The sequence below is a fragment of the Paramormyrops kingsleyae genome, chromosome 3 (assembly GCF_048594095.1).
Source record: "Paramormyrops kingsleyae isolate MSU_618 chromosome 3, PKINGS_0.4, whole genome shotgun sequence".
NCBI lineage: Eukaryota > Metazoa > Chordata > Actinopteri > Osteoglossiformes > Mormyridae > Paramormyrops > Paramormyrops kingsleyae.
Genome location: NC_132799.1, coordinates 5,586,657 through 5,612,403, shown reverse-complemented (window position 1 = coordinate 5,612,403; position 25,747 = coordinate 5,586,657). Strand labels below are relative to the sequence as shown.

General features: G+C 44.7%; 1 protein-coding gene across 2 annotated transcripts; it reads right to left on the bottom strand.

The window, feature by feature from the left end:
- Window positions 1–1,821: 1,821 nt before the first annotated feature.
- LOC111835742 (nidogen-1-like) lies at window positions 1,822–24,706 on the bottom strand. Of its 2 annotated transcripts, none has more exons than XM_023796350.2 (18): window positions 24,287–24,706; window positions 17,961–18,165; window positions 17,729–17,872; window positions 17,319–17,570; window positions 16,922–17,122; window positions 15,850–16,083; window positions 15,374–15,511; window positions 14,415–14,543; window positions 13,947–14,090; window positions 12,466–12,585; window positions 8,997–9,218; window positions 8,628–8,800; window positions 7,611–7,737; window positions 7,352–7,523; window positions 6,611–6,768; window positions 5,555–5,678; window positions 5,109–5,221; window positions 1,822–2,217 (listed from the first exon to the last, which is right to left on the bottom strand). In XM_023796350.2, exons 1-18 carry the CDS (start codon window positions 24,464–24,466, stop codon window positions 2,087–2,089), a joined length of 2,967 nt encoding a protein of 988 aa, XP_023652118.2. In that variant the 5' UTR covers window positions 24,467–24,706; the 3' UTR covers window positions 1,822–2,086. The 2 variants fall into 2 exon arrangements, with proteins under 2 accessions (XP_023652118.2, XP_023652119.2); XM_023796351.2 differs by having other exon boundaries at window positions 17,729–17,869; window positions 24,287–24,705.
- Between the last annotated feature and the right edge of the window lie 1,041 nt (window positions 24,707–25,747).

The window sequence follows — 25,747 nt, the reverse complement described above, 5'->3', positions numbered from 1 at the left end:
AAGCGCTTTTCTTTCAAGGACGTGATTAATTACACACAAGGGGCCAATGAAACCCTCACATTCCTGTCCTCTGGTTTTAATGCCCAATCAATCTATGTTGATCATTACAATTTGGTTTAGGCTTGATATCCCAAATCATTGCTGGGCTGTTTTTTTTTTTATTTATTTTTGCTGTGATACGAGAGATGCTTAAAATCCGCACTGACCTTTATATCGTCTGTGGTCTTTCTGAGTCGTTACAAATTCTATTTGGTTACGTATGTTTACATGTTACTAACACAGAACTGGTTGTTTGTGGGCGTCTTTTTAGCATGTAGTTGTATACAGTGACATCTAGTGGTTATATAGTTAATCTAATCCGGGTCCGTTTCCCAAAATCACCCGTTAGCAACATACCAAATTGGATCCATTCTGCTGCATCGACCCAACTATTTAAGTCGCTACCTATGCTTTTGGGAAACGCACTCCAGTATGGTTAGGTTGAAAACAAAGGTCACCTTTCAGTAGAACACTCGCACAGATAATGTGTAAACTGACAAAAGTATTGATGAATTAGTGTGCCTACTGTTTGGAAATATTTAAAAGTTATCTTTTGTATAAAACGACCAGAACCTTGTAGAAAAAAACAGTGCATATAGGAACAGCAATAAAACATTTACATTTGACAGGCAGAGGAGGTTGGCTATGAATCTCACAGAGTACATAACTCACAAACTGGACGGCATCGACAACTCTTTCATTAAATTCTGCTACAGAAAGGTGACCCCATTTTGATTGTAGAAGCTTATATTGATTTAGCATTTTTAATCCATCCATTCATCCATCCATCCCCTTACCACTTATCCAGGTCAGTGTTGTAGGGGATGGACCTTATCCCAGTCAGCACCAAGCACAAACCAGGGGTACAACTTTGAATGGGATGGGCGGGGGCACACACACACACACACACACACACACTGCAGATTATATGTCTGTCTTAATTGTTGGTTCCAAATCATTTTCACTTTAAATTCTATTTCAATTCTATTTATAGCAAACATATTTATTATTATCCCCCTAAAGATTTTGTCAAAAGAAACAAAAACATAATAATTAATGAACCTCATTTATTTCAAAGGCTTTTATGCTGGTCCTGGTTTGTCAGGAATAAAAGAAAATTTTTATTATTATTATTTATTCGCTTTAATCCCAATGGGAACAACTTACTTTGACAAATACATAGATAATTGTTCCCCATATTCTTTCTTTGCCAACCTTGTCTTGCTCCCCACGAGACATACATGCAGGTGACAGTAAGCTTAGAGATTAAGGACCTTGCACACAGGGATTTGAACCAACAACCTCACAGCCAGCTGAGCCACAGACCAGCACAACACTTACATGATATTGACTAATGACATTGCTGTTCAATCACTAAAGGCCCAGGGCCCAGAACCCTAACCCTAACCCCAGAAGCATTGTGTGTTCAGAGAGTCATGCTCGAACACTTCAGCTTGTAAAATGTTTTTTTCATTTTCCATGTATAAACACACAAAACTTCTTCAGTTCTGCCTGGTGCAATTTGAAAGTTGATCTTAACTCCTGGATATGCTCAAGTGTCAAAGCATATTTTTTTAAACAAGCAAATAAACCAAACCTGGCCTGTTTCAAAAAACAGTTTTATTGAAAAGCTGTACGGATTGCAAACGCCTCTGCATGGAAACCTTTTCAACCCCTTATTACTCGCTGCAGTGTCCCATCACTGCATGGTCCAGCTGCATTTGGTGACATCATCATGGTGCATCCACCAGATTCTTCAAACGTTACTGTTCTGTCTCCATGTTTGTTTAAAAAAAAAAAAAAATCGAGTGCAGTACAGCAAAATGAAAAGTCATATTTGAATTCATTTACAATACGTGTCTGTGGTTTAATAAAGGGTTTAAGAATTTTCTTTAATTGTAAGATTACAAAAAAAGGACAGTCACTGCAATCCTGCTCTTCTGCCCGGTCTAGATGGTAAGAGTCTTCGACTGAGTTGGAGCTGAGTGCCGGCGATGGGATGGGGAAGGAGCGCGTGCAAAGTTAGTCCTGCATCTCCTCCTGGCCTTTAATACCTGAATTCTCTCTCCACACAGCTCGTGTCCGTAGGCCTGTCAGGACACAGGCAAGACCAACCAGATGGGGTCGCTAGACACAAATGTGTGCAGCCACCGTTGTTTACGGAGCAGTAGTTTCTCCCTGGGGGGGGGGGGGGGGTGGTACACGGTCAGACTGCAGTAAAAAGGAGATAAAACAAAAACAACAGCAACAAAAAAAAATACCCAGGCGGAAAGGGGGGGGGGGGGGCGTGGTTCATATTACACACCACAGCTGTTTTTTTCTGCTTGTTTGTTTTTTTCCTTGCATGCTAATCGTTAAAAAAAGTTAAGGCCCAGTACATAAACACACAGCCTGCCGCCAGAAAGCAGACTTACCCCTTTTGTGCCGGACAGGAATATGTAAGAGAAGAAAATGTACTCCCCCATTATTCAGGCCCCCAAAATGAAGAATAAGAGCATTCCGGCAGATTCACCTTGTTCTGCCCCTTTACTGCAGTGCCTCCCTTCCATGACAATGTGCTAAGGGACTGAAGATATGAGCAGACGTCCTGTCCTTAACAAGGACACATCGTCTGTCTCCCACTATGTTTTCCACAGAAATAAAACACCCTCCACCCCACCACACTTCCTGCACACCTGCTAATTTAAGGCCCTAAGCAGTCCGTTCCCCGGGGTATTGGTGAACACCTGTTCATAACCACAGTTTCATTACCCTAAGCAGCACCTTCCGGAGCCCCCAGAAATTCATACAGAACTGCAATTGTCATGGTATAGGAAAAAGTCTCTCCTAAGTTTCTCATTTCCTGCCTTTTCACACCTACAAAGTTTCCGAGCTCCTGTCTCTCATTCTCCCCACTGAACAGCAAAATGATCATCATCCAGCATCAGCACAAGAGGCAGAGACTGATTTCTCCTTGCCTGCCTATAGTGGTCTCAGTTGTTAGTGCTTTTCTCGGAGTTTTACTGGAATTAATGCATGAGAGAGATTAACTGGGAAGTGAAAACCGGTCAAGACTGTCCATCACAGGGCTGCGGTTAGTCTGCGTCTAACAGCACCATCGATCTTTTTTCCATTACTGCTTGTCCAGCTTGGGGCAACACCAAGCCTGAAGGCTGCCTCAGGATGCGAAGACCACAGCGCACCCACGACAGCACGCCCGTCCATCACAAGGCACACACACATAGGGCATTTTAGACACACCTGTCCATTTAAACCACATGTTTTGTGACTGTGGGAGGAAACCAGGGGACCCAAAACAGGAAGCCAAAACCAACACAATGAGAAACCAGATAGCAACAACCACAGAGGTGTAACAACACATCACAGTCCGACAGCGGCCTTCACGATGAAACAAAAGCTTTCTGTAAATACTTGAAAAGGAAAACACACTACAGCATAAACAAGAAACTTAAGGTGAACCAAGCAGTGTTCAAGGTTGTAAAAACTGCATCTTGGATTCTTCAAAAGAGCCATGATTTGCACTGATGACAGCTGCCCAAACAGGAGGAATCTGGTTACAAAGTTTCACCAGATTCAGAAATCACTAGGGATGTAACGATACACTCAACTCACAATACGATAAGTTCACGATTCAATTTTCTTATGATTTTTTAGCAGAATGAGCTACAGATAAATTTATTTAAAAAAAATCCTTGATCTTTCTGAACTGTGCAAAATGTGTCATCTTCTTAACAGTGCAACTGAAATTGAATAAAATACTGTAAAAAAAAATCCCAAATCAAAATAAGTAAATAAAAAAAAATCATCTTCAAATAAATAAACTAAGGCTTGCATGTGCAGCTTTTCAGCCTGGTTTGCCCTTTTAATAATCTTCGCTCAGATCACTGTGATGTCGGTGGACATGCTGAAGCATGTTCATTGTGCTATTTGTGTATGTTATCAGTCTTGTATAATGTTTCCACGCAGTTTTTGTCTTGTCTTTCTGAAACCGCTTAATCCCAACTGGGGTCGCGGGGGGGACCGGAGCCTATCACGGGAACAATGGGCGCAGACGGGAACCAACCCCGGGCAGTCACCTACACACCACAGGGCACACACACACACACACACACTCACACTCACACTCACACAGCTACAGGGCCAATTTAGACTCATCAATCAACCTATCCTGCATGCTTTTTGACTGTGGGAGGAAACCGGAGCCCCCGGCCAAAATGGGGAAAGCGTGCGAACTCCACACAGAAAGGACCCGGGACCGAAGCCAGGACCTTCTTGCTGTGAGGTAGCAGTGCTAACCACTGCATCACTGCGTCACTGCGCCGCCCAGTGGTGCATCCTCAATTTCAATCTCGTATTCGGTCAAAACCAAAAACGACATCAACGTGAATACGCAGAGACATCTGTCGTCGAACTGACATCGTGAAATCAAATGTAATACTACACCCGTTTTCTGTTGAAGTACTGTGAAGTACTGCTAAAGTAGCAATTCATTTTCTACATCAGTCGGTTTAAATCGTCATACATTTACATCGATTTTTAAGCGATTCGCGATTCATCGTTACATGCCTAGAAAAAAAGGGCTCAAAGCATGCCCCAAAGTAAACCAAGAGTACCCTCTAGTGGGGTCAGAAAATACAGAAAATGGTTCATGAACCTTCATTTGGTCTTCACTAGCAGCGCCATAACCCTGATGTGGCACTGAGTGGCATGTTTCTGAAGCATGCTATGATAGCCATGCTGGATGAAATTTTAAATTAGGTAAAAATCACTAGCTCTGTTAGCAAGAATCTCAACCCCATGAAACTGTCTCATTCATGCTTCACAGTGGGATCAACACACATACAGATCACCTGCATGGACTCTCTCTGTATCTTACTAACATACAACCATTTGACCCAAAAAATTTGACTCATTAGTTTATAAGAAGTGACTTCCTGTCTTGGTAACAGACAGCAGTATACAGTTTAAAGCATAGACACTTTTGTTTTAAGCAGCTGCACTGAATCTCTGCAAGCAGATCAATTTCAAGGGCCGTTAACTCTGTGACAGAGTCTATGATGGTGTTGTACCTGCTGGACACTGGGGATAAACCGTAATGATTCCGTATAGGCGAGACCGCTTCTGAGGCTGGAACACATCTGACTCCATTTCCTCAGAGCTGTCGGCCATCACCACAGAGTCCCTGTGGCAGCAGACAAAAAGCACTGCGCAGTCAAGTTGATGGCATTCCACTTATTGGTCGACACATCTTCCTGAGTACTGAAGTGGCCTGACTTCACGCTCACTCATCAAGAAAACACTTGATGTGAGTGGCTTTCCCTTGTGGGCCTCACGGAAGTGCACTGCTGTCCATCACACATCTTAAACTTACACCCGACATAGTTCGCATACGAACACTCTCGCCCAATCACAAGACAGCACTACAAAACGTTTGTTAAACCACTGAACTATATCATTGGCTTCAAGACAATAAGCCATGTAAGATATCTTAGTAAGACAACAGAGGCCTTCCTACCTCTTCCAGTCGGTGTAGTACAGCTTCTTGCCGTAGGATGTGATGCTGAAGGGGTACTGGAGCCCCTCCAGGACTTGCCTGCGGTTGCCGTGACTAGGGTTCATGCATTCTACCTTGTGGGTGCCTGTGGATTTCGAGCGCATGTTAGTTACAGAGATGTCTGAAAGGGTGAATCTGGAAAGAAATGTGAAAGATAGTGATGGCCAAAAAATGCTTCATGAACCATTTGCTGTATTTTTTGACCCCACTAGATGGCGCTCTTGGTTTGTTTTGGCGCATGAATTGAGCCCTTTGTTTGAATAGAGAGCACCATCTAATGGTGTCAGAAAATACAGCAACTGGTTTATGAAGCTACATTTGGCCATCACTAGTGAAGGGTATGGTGGGTGGGATTAATACGCTGTCAGTCAGTCGTCTACGCCAACTGGTTACTTTGCTGATTCCAGGCAGCGATTGACTGTGTGGTTATCCTGCCCCACCAGTGTCATACTTCTAACATCTCTACTTGAATGTACAGTCGTACATTGCTTAGGGAGTAGGATACATTCCGAGTAAGGTGCCTTTAAGTTATTTCATCATTGTTTAAACATCATAGAGTCTACTTTCACAAACCTAGATAGTATAGCCTGCTACACACCTAGGTTACTAGCTGTTATTTTATACTCTAAAAACTATAAAAATAACAGTATAGTACATACAGTAAACAACTATGTTACTGGTTTATATCATTATCAAGTATTATATTGTACATAACTGAGTACAACTGGCAGCACAGTAGGTTTGTTTATACCAACATCAGCAGAAACGTGTGAGTGAGGGGCTGCCCTATGATGTTACAGTACGATGGCTATGACATCACTAGGCATCAGGAATTTCTCAGCTCCATCATGATCTTATGGATGGGTCTACCGTCATGTATGCGGCCCATCCTTGACTGAAATGTCGTTATGCGGTGCATGACTGTATAGTGGTACTTAAATGTCTCACAAATCATCCCCAACCACTCTCCTGCAAATTAAATGTACAATGCATCAAGCCTTGTGGCACAGAACCCACCAGCGTCAGCCCAGCACAGCAGCGATCCCTGGGGGTCATAGGTCAGGCCATTCGGCAGTTTCAGGTCGTCCTGCACCAGCACCCTCCGATTCGTCCCATCCAAGTAGGAGGTTTCGATTTTAGGAGCTTCTCTGTTCCAGTCTGTCCAGTACAAGTGGCTGGTGGCATGAGAACATGGGCGTATTGTGAATGGCTGAAACACACAAAGCACTTTTGCTGTTTCCGTTCTGTTATTAATAGGTAAAATGTCCTCGGAAAATGGCAATATGTGCAAATTTTGGGTTAAGATCTGAATCTTAAAGTCAGGATAACGTACAGCATTTGAGTAAACAATAAAGGCGATAGATTATTCTGGGAAGACACTGTATTTGGTATATTTAGGTGGCATTATAATGAGCCAAAATGTGCCCAGCAGCAGGGTTTAAACCTCTAAAATGAGACCATGCACACACACACACACACACACACACACTCCATGTATTCCTGTCTTAATGAAGACTCTCCATTCATTTCTATGGGAAAAACCCTAATCCAGGGGTGTCAAACTCCAGTCCTGAGGGACCGGAGCCCTGCACAGTTTTTGGTTTCTCCTTGTTTAACACACCTGATTCAACAGGAAACCGGTCCCCATAAGGGAAAAAAAACGGATATTTATCACGTTATGGGGACATTATGTCCCCATAAGGATAGGTAAACCCGCTCACACACACACACACACACACACACACATTGGTATCACACCCTTTGATTGGGTCTGTTATGATGGCTCGTGGGTTCACCAGGCCCGTGTTGATCAGGACACGGCGCTTGCTGCCATCCAGAGAGGCCACCTCGATCCGGTCCTGTATGGAGTCCGTCCAGAAAACGGTGCGGCCCAGGTGGTCGATGGCGATCCCTTCTGGGCTCTCCAGATCTGAGGGAGAGCAGAGAGCAGACCCAGGAACAGAATGAGCACATGGCCGGCTGGTGGGCTCGTTCTGCACTCTGACCTTTGACCTACCTGTTTTTATGACCACGATGGGCTTGCCCCCTTGCAGACTGGCCTTGCTGATGGATGGAGTGGCAATATCTGTCCAGTACACCATCTTATCCACACAGTCGTAGGTCACTGCAATAACTACCTTATCCTGTGGAATAGTCACAGACAGGAACTTCAGTGTCAAACTGAGTGTCTTCAGATCATTTGAACATGACCCCCGTCACAAAAAACTCATGATTCCAAAGTGAGATTGAGAGACCGTCTCTTATGTTTATACCACTGTCTAGACGAAACACTTCACCAGTTTTGGACTCTTTCAAAGAACTTTCCCTCTGATCGTTTGCCTGACCACGCATGATATGCATGCTTAATCAAACAGGAGCAAGATATATACAATTTACATGCATATATATATATACAGTTTATGAACTGCACAGGTGCAATTTATGCAGCTCGTCCTCGTTAGATGAAACAAGCGTAGCCTTCGTTTACAAACAAATCGAAACGAAACGAAAAGATCAGCTGCTCATCAGCAGCTTGGCATTGCATGTGTCATCGGGGAATCTGGTGGAATATGACAGATTTATCTTAAACTGCCGTTACACATTTAGTCCCCTCTAACTACATACAGTAGCACAGCCAACTTAGGTCAAACAAGACACCGCAAGATGCTTGGGCGGCATTTCATTTTATCTAAGACTTTCTTGTTACTCATAACTTCAGTATGTAAGCAGCACACAGTAAATAAAGCACGGAACTGTATGCAAGCGGAGCGATTCCTCCATTTTTCTAAGAAATTACAAGACGCCCAAATAAACAGACACACTCTCAGAAGTCTCCGCTGTGCGTCAATGGCAATAAGAACAAGGGCACTTGACCTTTGGATATATAACTCGCAATTAATATTGCACAGACAGACCCCAAAAAATCCAAATTGCTCACATCCTCCCTACGTAAGTCAGTCACCTGCATCATAAACATGTCTAAATAATGGCCAAAAACACTGCACTTCACTGGGTCACATTCAGGCACACTCACTGGAAGGTGAAGTATGGCTTTGGCCTCCTGTTTCATCATTCTATAGCCTTTTAGGGGAATGTGCTCGATCTTCCCACTCTGAGAGTACAGCAGATGTGTCCCTGGGGGCGGCGGGGTCACTTCTGGCTTGGTGTTGGGGCCGATGGGGGTGGGCACTACCTCGGAATCGATGCCTATAGTAGAGCAGCACAATCAAAATTCTTGGATCATAATCTTATGTAAGATTGGCAGAAATACAAAGATAAGATGGTAATACAAGTCCTCCAGTGCTGCAGAGGGAGCTCTAGCTCAATTGTAAACCTCTCACCTGAGGCCAAATGTGTTAAAGAAAGCCCGTAAAGTGGGCTCTAATGAGAATGAGTCACTTACAATTGGGCCTGCTCCCAGACTCGACCCTGGTGCCAGGAATCTCCTCGCCGTTTCGGTTCACGCACCAGCACTGGCCAATGCTAGCATGGCACTGTATCTGTCTGTAGTTGCCTGCATCATCACACTCGGGCACGAATTGACCCAATGTAGGCCGTGGGCCCCGGGGCCCCAACAAGCCCAGGAGGCTGTCTCGGTGGTGCTCGCACCGCGTCTTCTCACGGCCTATTGGCAGGAAAAGCAGATAGGTCAGACAAGAAAACCCAACTCTTTCAGCTAGCATACTGCTAACCTTAACTTTAGCACAATTACTTGGCACTTGCGTTTCTTTGTATGTTATCTATCCTGCAAATTTTATTCAGTCGTATATTTTCAATGTGAAATTATGTCCTGTCAGAAAAGGGGGGGGGGGGGGGGCGAAGTCTATGAGGTTTCAAGACTTCCGATTAAATCCGCACATTCCCATTCCCTCAGGCATGCTGCCCATAAAAACCAGCCCCTCCACACCACGGTACGTCAAGTTGACCGATGTCCAGGGACCAGCCGAGGACATCCTGCATCTGTTGTTTGTGGCTGCATAAATGCCCCCCTGGGGGTAGTATCCCTTCCTCAGTCAACAAACTCTATCCAGCCACCACTCGAGAGGATTCAAACAGGTTACAGTAAACATCTGTCTAACAACAGGAACTGACATGGAATGCGGCTCAGTAGGGAAATGGCATCATCCTGTCGTAACTCCATGGCAGATGAGCGAATATGGGGGTGTATTTTCTGATAAAAGCCTGTGCCAAGGAGTCACTCATGCACACTACACCAGAAACTGGGGTGCTGAGTATTGCAGTCATAGGGCTTGCAATGCGTTTCGCTTATGCATCATGGCTTATTCTGCGTCCATTCCATGTGTCATTTGTGCACCTAGGCATGGAATTAAGGCTATGTGTACACAAGATGCAGTACCACCAGAAACCTTGAGGGCAGTAAGGACACCTTTTGTCATGGGACTATGTGTTTATTTACGGTTTTAGTATTTAAGTAGCATCTGATTTATTTTTAAGTAGATATTTAAAACTGAATATTTTCAGAGGCGACAGAAAAAAATATTCTGCACACTACTGTGTGACTGTGTACAGCGTCTTCAAAATTTAATGCCAGTTTAAGGTTCTTTTGCTTCAGAATTCAATCTGAGCTAAGAAAGCAGTGTCATATGTACAAAGTACAACGAAATTCTTACTTGAAAACCTCTACAGACAATTAACAAGACAGTAAATTCTCACATCACATCTGCCTTTAGATCAGGCTTTTGCTTCGTACTGTATGGACATTATGCTGCGGTATTTTCATAAATAAGGTTATTTCTCAATATAGGTCTGGTATTTAAAAATCTTGGTGATAAAGCGGGTGGTTTACGTTCTGCTACAGCATTTATAATCTGTTATTAGAAACAAAACTTAGCAAGTTTTGCGATTTTAATGATTGTTCCTTTTAAAGATCATTCGCGAGAAATTTATATTATTTATTTATTTTATTTATTTATTTTAACTCCTTTTCGCTTTATAAATATTGCAATATTTATCCGATATACTGCAGGCATAATACTAAGTACAAAATACTAACTACTAACTACTACACATACAATGCAACATACAACAATAGGTACTAAAATTATATGTGGCAGAACAAAGTACCAATATGAAGTGAAGCAGTCGTTAAAATATAGAGAATGCTGCAACAGTATTACAAAATTAGGAACTCCCTGTAGAGGCAGCAAATGTAAAACATTTCAGGCCACAACCCCATACAAACAAGTAAAACCGAAAATCAAGGAATGGTTTTCTGACACTGCCCCCTGGTGGACATAACCTCTAATCCTCCAGATTGACATAAACCACATGTGCAAGTATGAGCAGCATTACTGCTTGTAGAGCAACCACATGCATAATTGTATGCGTTGCGTGTCGCGTATAAACTGGCCCTTAGTTGAGAAGATTAGATAGCAATCGTGTGGGACACGGTACGGGAGTTTGCACCTGCACAGGATAAACTGTGTTCTGTGGTTGGTGTCAAGGTGTCCGTGTGTATTAATCTTCACTGTGAAGACACGGTTTCTGTTCTGCCTTTGAAGGAGTCTCTCAAAACTCTGCGGTGGGTCAGTTATACTGTTTTTTTAAGTATGAAAAAAACACTGAGGAGAATTTCGAAAACCATTTTCTGCACATTCCTTTCCAATGAGAAGCTGCAGAATGTCTGCACAGAACAGACACTGGTGAAAACATTTTTGGACAAAACAAGCCCCCCACCCCGCCACCCCAACCCTTTGAAAAGCACCCCCTCTTAGATGCATGTTTATGAAACGGGGGGGGGGGCTGCGAGGGCCCGGTTACCTCCTCCCACGCCATGTGACGGGTACCGATGCCAGCAGCGCATCTGCTTCCTGCAGCTGCGGGGGCGACTCGTGTCAGCGGGTGCTGTGTTCTCGACACAGCCAGGGAGCGCTGGGTGGAACGTTCTGAACCGAACGCCGTTAAGTTTGGCCCGGACCATCTTACTCTGTGTTCGTCCACCGGCCAATTACAACACGCAGCAGTGTGGGCGGGGACCTGGGAGACGCGCTGACCGCGGCACAGCAGACGGTCTGCCGCCTCGAATCCCACTCGTTACAACTTTCTCAGCTGGATTCTGAGCCTTACAGGTTCAGGGCCTTTTAGATAATAAGACTGGAGCTCTGAGCTAAACTGGAAGTCAGCCCCTAATATGACAAACTGGTATTGTAAACGTCATACCTTGTGAATGACACTTCAGAGCAGGGTGATTCTAGGATTTGTTTAAGGTGTGGGGTATAGGTGGGGCCATAATTCATATAGAGAAAGCCAACATTATTGTTAGCCAATGATTTTTTTGAATTTGTGACTGACAGGGGAGGGGCACTCTGGGGGCCAATCAGTTTTCAGCTAATGCCACTGTCCCAGTGGCCCCGCCCCTGTATATACACCCTGGCTTAGAGGTTCATTTATGGCAGCTTATAATCATGAATGACAACTTTCCACTGCTTCGGTGCTGCAGAACTGGGTTACATTCACTATCGAATGTTCCCTTTGCTAAACAAACCCGTTCTCATGGCTCAAAACTGCTGTTTTTGGCCTCCCGCTGTCCTACAGCTCCGGTGGCCGTTTAATACAAACAGGGGAGCCTTCCTGAACTCACAGTGCCCACTATGAATCCGTATGACCGTGTACTGCCCCCGCCTATCCGATGATCCCACATTCCTGGGAATGAGGCGCCGGATTAAAAAGAGGACTGCAACACAAACACAGCACAAAGCGCTTTCGGCTCAGTCAACTTCCCAGGGGAGCTTCCAGACGAGTCAGCAGAAATGCGTAATGATTCGCATGTGTCACTGCGGCCTTCAGGTCCCTCTGTCCAAACTGAGGACCTACAGAGGAAGCGATGGTCGCGCACAGTGGGCGGGACTTACCCGGGTAGCAATGGAAGCCATCGCCATGGGAACCGGACCTGCATTGGCAGGTGAAAGAGGCTTCTGTGTTGTAGCAAGTAGCATCTTGGTGACATCTTCCTTGCTGGCACTCATCAATGTCTGCTCGTGAAAAAGGGGGGGGCGCGGGGGGTAGTAAAGAGTAAAGCTTAGAAACACAATATTAATGACAAGCTATGATGGAATTAAGCTAAACGGGGGAAGGCTGAAGTCAGAGTAAACATGATCTATGACATGGGGTGATTTTTGTTTTTTTACTGTGAAGAACATTTAAAAATACAGTAGGCTCTTCAAATCTGGAGCTCAATTCCAAATCCAGGCCTTGTTTTCAGTTCTCCCAGGTAGTTAGGTTAATAATTACTGATTCTGATTGGTCAGAGGCTTCACACCTGGCTCACAGGTAAAGGAAGACTGGAAAACCAGCAGTGCTCGGACCTCGAGGACCGTGATTTGAATAATAGGGGTCTAGAGCTTTAAATGTCTAATTTCAGGAGCAACTTCTGCATGGCTGGGAAGTGGTAGGACATGAGTTACTGCTGCACTTAATCCTGTTCCAAGCCGTTTTAAACGCTGCATTAATTCGACATCCCTGCTGCGTGAGTTGGAGACATTACAGGTGAACAGACTGTGCTGTCCCGCTTGGCTAATGGCGCTGCCTCTTAGCACTGGAATCGGGGACAATAATACAGCAGCCTACGGCTTGGAGCCACATATATCAGAGCCCCAGTGCAGGACAACCCTCCAGGTCACTGGACAGTAAGATTCAGGGGTCTACAGTGGATGGCAGCTGACAATGAAAGCCAGTTGAGAGGGTGTGGATGTCCTGGGTTGGCCAATGTCAGGTGATGAGCCCATTGGTTCACTCCATCTTGTTCAATCAAATAAGGTTCTGTCAGATAAGGCTGGGCTCTGTTTTCTCTCTGCCGTAGAACACATGGCCACACTGTGATGCGAGATCTTCCCCTAACACTAGTTTCGTTTGCCCTGTGTGCTTCCTAGTGCTGAAGCCAAAAGGGCTGCCATTCATTGTCATCCTACTTCTCCACATCTCCACAGAGCGTCATCGCCCCGTAAATCCCAGGGATGACCCCAGGACTAGCAAGACAGATGGAACCCGGGATAATGAGACAAGGGAACTGGTATCAACAAAGGGGAACCAGCAATGCAGCAGATTGGAACAGGGCTGGTGGCCATTTGCCCAAATCCACTAAGATGTCCTGCTCTGTGGTGCACGCACGCACCCCCTCAGCCGTGCCCTTGGATAAAGGACGGGACAAACGTGCTGCAATTGCAAACAAAAGGCTCCCGTGGCTGTAACATTGAGTTAAGCACGTTTCACAAAATCTGCAGTTTATGAAATAAATGGAAGAGCGTTAAAAGCCTGTGGCGTGCAAAACCGTTGACTGGTTCCAATACCCAAGAAATAACAGGCAGGGGCAATGGGGAACATGACCAGAACATACCCAAGCAGGCCCGGCCGTCGCCATGGAAACCTGGCAGGCAGGAGCAGTAGAAGGACGATCCACCGGCGTAGCTGCATCGCGCCCGTTCTGGGATGTCGCAGTTATGGGTGCCCTCATGGCAGTGGTTCACCGGCCGGTCCTCTTCTGGAAAAGATAAGTAGGGTGGAGCCATAGTGAAATGGCGGGAGGCAGTGAAACATCAGGGAGGGCCTATAATCAACAGCAAAACAGGAAACACCCAATCACTAATGAAGTACCAAAACAAGCAGAGAAGAGCATTCTGGGACCTGCGACCATCATGGTACATTTAGATAAAGCTGCATGCATTTCCTGCAATTTTCACGGGACAGAAAAAGCACAGAATCAGCCATCATTTGTGGTCATTTAAAGTTTGTAAACACTCAAACACCACTACACGCCCATAACACAGATCTGAATAATAAAACTTTCTTATTCATACATACGCACCTACACACATGTGCCCATCACTGGCAAAGTGGAATCCATTGATGCACTCGCAGCGGAAAGTTCCGGGCTGGTTGCTGCAAATGGCGTTGTGGTGACAAACTTGGGGGGTCTCTCTGCACTCGTCAACGTCTGCGAGAGACCGACAGCCGTTATGTGACAAAGAGCTGGGTGAGCCTTTGGCTTGTCCCAGAAGATACAGGGTTTCTTGTCTGGGGCATTTTGCAGAAAACAACTGTAGCAAAACAGGCCAGGTCTGAAAGGTCAGAGTACTGCTGGGTCTTCCCCATAGGAAGAGTGCAACTGGGCCAAATGGGAACTGTCACCTGAGGGGGGGGGGGGTCTGTCTTTGGGAAGGAGATGCCAATAGAAGATCTTGTCACAGTTTGCACTAAGGCACTGAAGGATTGACCAAGCTGGGCACCTTCCACATGGTCTGTTGCTCTTCTTCCATCAGGAAAAAGACTGGGCAGGACTACAAGGCTTTAAAACAGCTTTTATCCTTGTGCTGTCAGGTTGTTGAACTCTGACTCTTCTTTAATAAACTCTGTGCCATGTGACATAACACCTAATTGCCATTATTGCTTACATTAAATTACAATTTTGCACACACACAATACTAATTGTCTATTGTCCTATTTATTTGCTTGCTGCTCCACCAAGTTTCTTGGATCTTATATTGTGTGCTACATATGTCGTACTGCTCATTTTGCACATTTGTACATTTTATAGCTTCTGTTTTATTCCTTGTTTTATTATTTATAGTTGAACCCTGTATCGCAATCTTCTTCCAGGCTTCCAGAGAATCTAGAGTTTCACCTACAGTTGTCTTGCAGAATGACAATATCCATCCATCCTAATACAAATCAATTTCCATCCAGACCGTCAATTCCTACTATAAAAACAAGGCTATTTTGTCTGGATGACAATTCTTCACTGTGGCCATAACCTGCACCACCTACCGTAACAGGCATAGCCATTGCCAGTGAAGCCATTGGCACATTCGCAGGAGAACTCAGCGCCATGGCTAGGCCGGCAGGCGGCGTTGGTGTCGCAGCCATGCCGTCCAGTGAAACAGGGATTACCCTCTGGCTCCTCGTCTGAAACAGCAGAAACGACATCGCTTTCCGTTACACTGCTATTACTGCAGATTCTACTGGGACATGCGGTGCGAGTGTCGGTCCACCTTCTCCAAAAAGTGCAAAACTTGGACTGCACAGATTGTTGGGTTTCAGCTGAGACGGCTTAGTTAAGCCAAGCTTTGTTGAATTTAAGATGTATATAAAGAGTATAGATCAGCACAGGGGGTGTAAGTATCAGTGTTTGGCCTTTCCTAGAGATCAAGAGCAGATGAAGTGGCATGATGTCTTTAGGGTTGCTCCAGGCTGATTGGACCTTGGCAGCTGGGGTAGGACTGCGACTGGCAGGCGGGCATTACCGTGGATGGAGCCAATCTTGTTACTCGTGGCGTAGCGGAGGAGCTGGCTTTGGGTGTCGTACAGGACGTAAATGCGGTTCACGCTGAGCTTCTGAGGAGGACGTGGCGTCCTGGTGGCATCATCGTGGGCACAGCCGTCAAAGGTGATGGTGTCTCGTGTCTGGAAGGTGTGAGTCTGGGTCCTTCCGTCCTCCATGTTGATGGTGTATTCCCGGGAGGAAGACGAGGTGATCACTGTGGAGAGGAGATCTGTCAAGCCGGCCAGGCGTCTCCATTGGCTTATCCAGGGCCACCTGGGAGACCTGGAGCCTAACCCAGGCAGCAAGGGATGAAAGGCAGGAGCGCAGCTTGCATGGGATGCCAGTACATGGGAGCGAACACACACTCACACGCAATCTAGAGAAGCCATTTAACCTAAGTGCACGTCTCTGGACAGTGAGGGGAAGCTGGAAAACCTGGAGGGAATTCCTGCATCATGAGGAGAACATGTACATGAAACAAGGGAGTGGGATTGTGAACAACTACCCACAGAGATTCATGACCGCAGTGCAACAGCACCCACTTAAAATATGGCTATGAAAACGCAGAGCCTTCCCTCGATTTACATTACTGATTACTTGTAAACAGCTTGTTCATCCTACGACCAACAAATGGCACACTTCTCAAGTTTATTTCATACAGTATTGTTTGGCTGGAAACTGTTGTGGAAATCGGTAGATAATATGCTGTTTTTTTTTTTACACATAATGCTTGCCTGTAACCGTAAACCAAAAAAAACTCTGCTTGTTGTGTTTTTTTTAGTATATTCTTTGGCTGAAAAACGTTAAAGAAATGTCAAAGGAATTGGACCATACATTGCAATTCCAGTATCACATGCCAATACCATGCCTCTTATGATTAAAAAAAAACAATGAATTAGCATAAATCAAGGGGACACTATAGTCAGGCTCTTAGGTACAGTTAGGGTATAGACAGCGGCTTTGTGGAGATTGCGGGATTTGCCTTTCCTGAGGGATGAGCATAAGCATATGAGATTCAAGGCGTCACCCTGACAGGCCGTGGTGGGTCTTACTGTTGACGCTGTACTGATAGATCTCCGAGTAGGGCTCAATCTGCACGTTGGCTCCCGCTGGGATCTCTGGCACCCGGCCTTCCAGTTCAGTGTTGACCATTATGTGGCCGTGTTCGTCGATGCCCTGGAAGTACTGTCTGAAGGTCAGCCTTTCGTTGCCGGGATGGAAGATGACCTCCGCCACGCGGGTGAACTTACCCCCTTTGTGAGGTAGTGCAAAAAGGAAAGTTATACTCCAACAGATAAGGTCACATGCAACCCCTGGCCTCATTTCCAGTGTAAGGAGACCACATGACTGTCCTTCAGACCATAGATCAATTATGCCAGCAACCCATTCAAGTTAAGAGATCCATCTAGGCATTATTTTTGAATTGCCACGAGGGTGGAGATGCCTCACCGATGATACTGAAGCCATTCTCATATTCAGGTTGCTCCAGGGCGAAGGCCCAGCCGACGGCACCGCCTATCGAGGAAAGGGGGAGCATGGATGGGCCCAGATGGCCAGGGATGGTACTGATGGCCACGTAGGACCGGCCGTCGTTGGCTACGATGTAGGAGTGCAGATCATTGTCCCGCAGCACCACCGGCGATGGGTTGGTGCCCACATACACCCAACCACTCATTTTCCCATTCAGCCGCTGGGGCATACCTGTCAATGACACCAACTGCTATTCCTCCAAGCAATACTGCATCCCTGTGAGCTATGTTGGTGGATCTGAGCACCAGAACTTTGGGAAGACAGAAAAACCATGCCAGGGAAGGCATAGTAAGACTAGAGAAACGAAGGCCGGGTGATCAGTATCCTACCTTCCGCTAAGCACTGCTTGCCATTGCCGTAGAAGCCAGATCTACAGTGGCAACAATAGCCACTGGCGTAATCCATGCAGTCCGCAAAGGTGGAGCACTTCTGCCAGTTGTTGGCGCAGGTTTCAGAGCTGTAGGAAAACACTGCTTTGATAAAGAAGGACCAAGAACCTTGGATTAGACATCGTCAAGCCTGAGGGTTGAGCACACAGCCAACACCCTGCCCGCTGCATACCGCTCACACCAATCTCGCTGTGGTCGACTACCACCACCCGGGGGTATTCAGGTTGGTAAATGGAACGCTGGTCGACATCCGACTGGGGCTCGGGGACAGGATACCCACGCTGCCCTTCAGGGGAGACAGCCCGCTTTCTCAGGGCCTTCCTGATGTATGATGTATGGGATCTCTCTTTTTTGTCCGTAGAGACGCTGCTGTTGATCTATAAAAAAATAAAATAAAGTTTCTGGTGTTGCCCTTGGAAGATCTTTTTCTTTCTCTAGGACTGAATTTTCAAAGATTTCCGATAATACACAACGGCTCAGACAAACACTTCTGCTGCAGAACATACATTCGCACGAAACATACAGCACACAATCTTGGGCTATTCACACAGCAGTTTTTCAGGGAGAAAAACAAATCTGTGGCTACGTATTCCCCAGAGTCCTATCCTTGTGATGTATTTTGTTCTCTCCATTGTTTATATCCAGAGACCCGGGAAAAAGCTTATGTGATTCTGTCATCTTCCATAATCGCCTATCCAGTACAGGGTCATGATGATTCGGGAGCCTACCCCAGTAAGCACAGGTCCGAAAGGCAGGGGACACCCTGGACGGCATGCCAACTGTGCATGAATGTAGTTTGGTAAAAATAATAAATAAAACTGGAACCATTTTCTTGACTGAGACCCAGGAACCCACTGCAGCTTCAATTAAAATGAACTAGTTTTGAGTATCCTAAGTCTTAAAGCAACATTGATCATTGAGCAAGAGATCATTTCTAACAAACAAAAGGTTACGTCTCTTAGTTATTCAAAATACACAAAGGACTCGTTAGACAAATTCAGGGACTATCCAGCTGTAGAATGGATCAACAGAAACAGTAAATTACTAGAACTGGATGTAATAGTCCTTGTCAAGAATACACATGATCTGTCCAAAAGTCAACCAGCTCTGCAAACACCGAGAGACCAAAACTCGGCAGCCTAAACAGTCTTTGGCACAACAGAACAAGCACGAGAATCAGCTCAATGACCTCGCCATCTGTGTCGGCTTCACTGCCCCAAACATGCTGCGTTCTACACAAACACCACACTCAAACCCAGGGCAAACAAAGCCTCATTCCTATGAACTTCTCAAAATACAATTTACTGGGTTAAATGAAAACAGAAGTTCACAAACCACCCACTTCCTGCACTGTCTCCCCTTGCCAGCTTCCTGACATAAATTAAGAAACATCAAATGGCCTAATTTGTTTATTTTTGGCTTAAAAATAGAAAGAGGGTGGAAAATAGGGGAAACAAGGCATTCTGTTTGCTAATTAAGGCTCAGTGGCACTCTGGGCAAGGAATCCTGCCTGAGGGGAAGCTGACTGACAGTTGATGTGGATTTGGTTGAAAAAAAAAACACAGAACTTGCCATTCAGCTTCCACTGCTGATGGGAAACGTCTAGTTTTGGGGACCTGCACTGCAGAAACCAAAGAAATAGGCTTACTGTTTGCAGGGCCTTCTCAAAGCTGATCCACCAGAGTCCACCAAACACTGGCATCTGGATGGAGTTGGGTGGGACACTCTCCCAAAAGGCATACCCAGCATACAGATGAGGTATGGGGCACCTCGGATAAGCCTCTCACACAGATGTGGAGTAAATCGATGTAAAATGAAGTCCTTAAAAGATGACCAGACAAGCCCATTCTAAAATCACTTAACATGGCTAATTAAAAACAGTCATTTTTGGACAAACAAAAAAGCAACCAATCAACGAGCAGTCTTCATTGTTCCTTCATTCATTTTTTTCATGTTGTTAGGAATTGTGGAAAGGACACAAAGTCTGTAATGACAGAACGTGGAGAACGTGGAGATTTGCTTGTATGTGGGGCTAAAAAATTATTTGTTCCCACCAGGCACATTCAATTTAAGACAAGTGTTGTCTGTGCGAGGTCATTTTGAAAGACATTTTTCTTAAGCTATTATGATGCAGAACAACGCACTTGTGTACAGCAAAAGAGATCAGACAGGAATAAAAGAGGTGAAAGAAAGACGGCGTAAGTCTGCATTGAAATAAACTGCCAAAAGGTTGTTCTATGGGAGAAAACTAACAAGATTTAAAACCTGTACGGTCAGAATTAAAGAGGTACAGCAAAGGTGTGTTAGACCATGCAGGCAGTGCCCAGAATCCCCAAAGCTTGCAGTATTGGCAGATATCATGCGAGAATTTGGAATGTTATGCTGCATTAAATGGCCTTTCAAGGGTAGGAGTACGCCCCCCCCCCCAAACAAATCACATATAAACAACATACGTATTGCACAATACATTACACAAGAAATTTGTATGTAGGCTTGGATAGCATTACAGTATGCTGTCCTAATTTGGGCAAAATACGGTATTTTGAAATTTTGGCGACAAAATTTGATGGGGGGTGAGGAGCTTCGGCGTTCGGGAGGGGTTCAAAGCAGAGCCACTGCCCCTCCTCATCGAAAGGAGCCAGTTGAGGTGGTTGGTCATTTATGTAGGATTTTACTATGCACACGCACTCAGAAGATGACTAAAGTGATATATAAGGACACCAGGAATATGAAACAGGTGGAAAGTAATCATAGTAAACAATATCCTAATATCCCTATTGATGCACACTCCCCCCCCCCATCTCCCAAACATTAACCTTAGATCAAAACAAAGTGGTGGCTAAATGAGTTAACATTTGTAGAGCGTAACATCAAATCGGAGATCTACATCATAATAATCTGAGTGCTTAAATGACCTTCCGTAGTGTCCCTAGCAGGGCCAGCTTAGTACAAAATCACTTCCAAATGTTCTCATATCTGTTCGCTTACAAATCTGCCTGTTTCCAGAAGCAACAGATGTTTGGGACGATTCAACCGGCACGGAAAACAGCAGGGCCAGATGCAAAGAGGCGAGGTGCATTATGACCGGCGACGTGATCGAAACAGTCAGCAACACACCACCCAGGAAAGTGATTCACAGTCCCTGTGACACAGCAGCGCAAAACGGAGCTCTTTCAGGAAAATGTGTTTTCACACTGGAGTGCCCAATGGCCGGGGGGGGGGGGGGGTCCTCCCTAGCATGTGACTGCGAAGGACTTACGAGAGCCGGTCGATGGAACACTCCAGGAAATCGACTTAACCTGCTACATTTAACCGGTCGCTTCCACTAAACAGGTCTGGGTGAAAACCACTCTGCCGGATAAATGGAAACAGATGGGAGATGAATCACCACTGAGGAGCCGCTGTGGTGGGAGAGAAACACTCTTTCTCATGCAAATAACAGACAATAAGGAGAAAAAGGAGAGGACTTCAAACACTGTCCCACGCTCTCCATGACCAGCAGCAAGCAAGTGACAGAAAGGTGACGGCATTTAGGCTGACACTGCTTGTCTGGAGTACCACATCACTGGATCTCAACATGGGCGTGATACCACAATGGGTCCAAAACAGGCAGCTCCTGTTATCAACCAATTAACCTGCAAATATGCATTCACAGCTCAGCCAATCCTGTGCAGGATGCAAATTATAGCACTTTGAGAAATGGACAAGTACTGTGCTAGTGGTTTGTTAAATTGATTCATTTGTTGCTTTGCTGGGCAGCTGTTTTGGTGCAATTTATCACCGTCGACATGAGGACAAAATAATAATTAAACAGCCCTTGAGGCCTTATCTGAAGAATGGGAAGGTAGGTGCGTGCCTGGAAGGACACTAGCTGGTCCAAAAAGTGCACAATGTTCAGACACAGCGTGCCTCAAAAGAGGTCAACTTTGTGCCAGAATGTTAAACACAAAGCTTGTGTAATGCTTAAGGAAGAGACCCAAAAATTTGACCAAAAATCTATCCGTATTTACAAATGAAATAGCTAGTGGAAAATAAATAATTCTTTACTAAAAAATAAAAAAGTAACAATGAAATGTACTTCATGGTTGTGTGGAAGGTAGTTCTAAGCACTTATGTAAGTCGCTCTGGCTAAAGGCATCTGCCAAATGCAGTAAATGTAAATTTACCAACCAACCATGCAGTTGAGTTTTCTGTGACTGTGACTCTTTATACTCAACTGGTTGGTGGGAACAAAATCTTGGTCTGGATTTTTGCTTTCTGGACCTGAACTTTCCACCTCTGGTAGTGGTACTTTAGTTCCAGCCAACTGACGTCCATGAAGAGCAAAAAATCAAAAGTTTTCATTTTTATAATCAGGTAAATCAAGAAGAATGAGAAGCTTTTCTGTGGCACAGGGTGCTCCAGGAAGGAGAACGTAGAAGAATTGACTGAGCAATGCGTGAAGATACGTAGAGATCGTGTCTCAGGACCGAGGTTAAAATAATATCCTCCTGAGACCCCACCCATTAATTTATGTCCATTGTAGTGGACATTTTGTTTTTGCATCTATCGCTTCACTGATGTAAGGAAACATATTTATTCCTGTTGTATACTAAAGAGGGCATGCTGTGAAATTAAAAATAAAAATACATTTGAAAAAATCTAAATTGTAAGATGTCTTATTTCCTCCAAAGACAAATAATCTAAATTGAAGGACACTTTTTTCCTTGGGTCTCAGGAGGATATAGCCTGTTCTGTTAAGAGATGATATGGAGAAGCCACACGAAGTTATATGAAACCATAAATGCTGCAGTAAAGAGACATTCCTTTGTCACCCTCTAATACTGTCAGATTCAAGCTCCGGAAAAGTGTCAGACACCCTTTGAGACCCGGAAACCGAATGTAAGCGCCCCGGTTCGTGATATCTGGGGCGCGGTTCGTGATATCTGGGGCGCCGTCATATTAAGGACACGACGATTCTGCTCCGAGTGCCATTCGCATGGAGATAAAGAGCTATCTGTCCTGTCGGCATTATGGGAGCATCCTTTGCCAAATGAGCATTTACTGTACTTATATCGTCCCTACATTTCAGTGGTGAGCCCGCAGAACACGCCACGAGGTGATCAGCAGGGAAACAGACGTTCAGATGACTGGGAATGAGAACATCATTAAAGAAGTGGGAAAAAAAACCTTGTTACATTTCAATATATAGTATAAGTGGACACCTTGTTACAAAAAAATAGAATGTAACACAATGGAAGATCCAACAATACAGGGAAAACACCAAATCCAGCACAAAGAAAAAAAAATAAAAAGTAAAGGTCATACACAAGAAAAGAAGATCCCAATGACAAAATGCATGATATAGTGCGAACACGATGCCTCACAAAGCTGTCACTGAGGCCCAATATAACCAATATTATAATATATAATATAACCAAGCGAATCAGTTCATGAGCTGGAGCTGAGCCAATAACTGTGCTGCACACGGTGTCCAGATGCAGCAGTTTCATGGCATCAAATAAAATATTTTAAAGTTTTTAACGGCAGCCTCTAGCATGACACTTTCTGAATTGCGCACGCACCCTTGAACAGGGGTCTAAGATTATCCACGTGCATGATATGTAAAGTGATCTTAAACTGGTCACTATAAACTGGGTCAGAGGGATTAAATCAGGAAGACCGTTTTTTCTAATAAGGTACTAAAGTCAGGATGCAACATACAAGTACAATGAAATGCCTGAATGTGGAGGATTATTGCTCAGTTGTGTGATCGCAGCCCCACCTGACTGATTCAGAATCAAAAGACGGTGTTTAACAGCGAGAGAACGATTTACATATTGTCCAAATGTTGGAAGGGTGAGAAATTCTTTAGGCAACATGTTACAGTTAGACAGTCTATTATTAAGCAATAAGTAACGGCAGTAAAATGTGTTCCAAAACCAAAGGAAAACGGCTTTTTACGAATGTCAAAATGGTACGTACACACGATCGTATACATTACGTGCTATTTTGAGTTGCCAGTTATGCTGATCGAGAGAGGAAACCGATGATATAAAACAAGGAGAGCCTGCAAACTCCGGACACACAGAGCAGAGGTCATACTTTGATATTGTCAAACAAGTATAATTATTGCACTAACCCTTTCTAAATCGATTATCATGTGGTGCGTACACAGAAGTCTACATACGTGCTCACGGACTGTCAAAAATGATGTGACAAAGTGCGCATGTGCGCTACCCAGAATAATTTAAGAAAATGGATCTGGAAAAGTTGTTTGAACGTCACATTTTATCGTGAGCCATTCGTAGCTGGTAGGACTGGTGAAAATGAATAAAGTAAAAGTACAAGAATCTCCATCATACTAAATGTGCACATAAATGTTGTTAATTTAGATAGTTGTAAGATCGCTTTTTTAATTTGCGTTAAATTACATTTTCTATGTTAATAACTTTATTTGGCCAGTACTTTAAAACAAGCACCGAGAACTTCTTATACTCAGTGTAACCAACCACTTACGTGACTTATCTTGTCGTAAAAAGAGAAACTTTTGCCCGGCGCAAGTTCTTGGGTTTTTTCATAGCTGTCCTCGACGCTCCCTCCGTGCTGGAAAAGGTCTCCCTGATCCAAAGCCATCACTAACCAGGCAGATCCCCAAAGCGCAATCCAGTCCAACAATCGTCCACGGTACATTTCCATACTTAGGCGCCAAAACAGGTGAAGGTGCCCAAGAAATATTTTGCAACGGACTGGAATAAAATCTCACTGGCAGATCCGCAGAGAAGAAATCCGGAATCGAGGGCGGAGTTGGCGTGGGCTTTTTATGTGTCCCGGGTTATTGATAATCAACCGATTTCTGCGTATACACGCCATGCTCTTGCATACTTAGACTTGTACTAGGATGTTTCCTGATGTTATTCCCAGTTTTCGATGGCATAGGGGCGCGATGTTGTATAACCAGGATTTTTAGGGTGCATTTGAGGTCGGGGACGGCATCTCCGGGGCTGGGGGCTCCAATATGTATTGCAGGAGACTCTAAATTACCCATATGATTGTGTGTTATGCCCTGCGATGGCCAGGCTTTGCCCTGGCGTCTGCCCAGCGGATTCCCTGAAGAATGCAAGCCGCTCCAGCTAATAATTGTCTACAATTTATTGCGCCTACTGCGGTGACCAATCTCATCAGTACTCCCCTACCACAGAGCCATTGTGTTTTATATTTTTATACAAAGAAAAGTCACTGCCCTTTAATTATGTTATAAATAGCAGCGTACGACCCCGAGACCCTGATCAGGACAGCCGATTAGGGAGCTGCCGAAAATCACCGATTATCTGTCAGGCTCTTACAGCGGAAAAATGCGAACAACTCAGACAACATAATTAGGCCTACACATATACCATATGCCCCACCGAACATTCTGATTATAAACTAAATTCATAGACAATACGGGAAAACTACTGCTAGACAGTTTCCAATAAAGTTACCGAACTCTGCCCGGGGGGACCGACACCCTCTCGCTCTCCTTGGACTCCGTTTTAAATGTATAATTGATTAATGAAATTCATTAATGACCTCGCCTTGGAATGGGAATGGGTGTCATCTGAGAGTGGTGTGAATATCCGGAATATTTTAGAAGGTGAGACCTGCTGGTATCGCTGGAAAGGGTGCGATGTGCGTTATTTCACACTGCGATTTGACTATTTGCAACTAAATTAAACCGCTGCGGTTTCTAGGACGTCAAAAGTGCCGCGTCTGCCCTTCGGGAAAAGGGCAATGTCACATTGGGGGAAATGGAGAGTAACTACCGAGTTAGGTGAGGGAACGAACAAGCTATCATCGTGTGAGTTAATGAGATGAAACAACAAATTATTTTGCCATGGTACGACGGGTAAAACATATCCCGGTTGTTATATAGATAGCCATAGCCTAATAATTATGGGCGGCAGTCGTTTTACAAAAAACATTTAAACTTCATAAAGT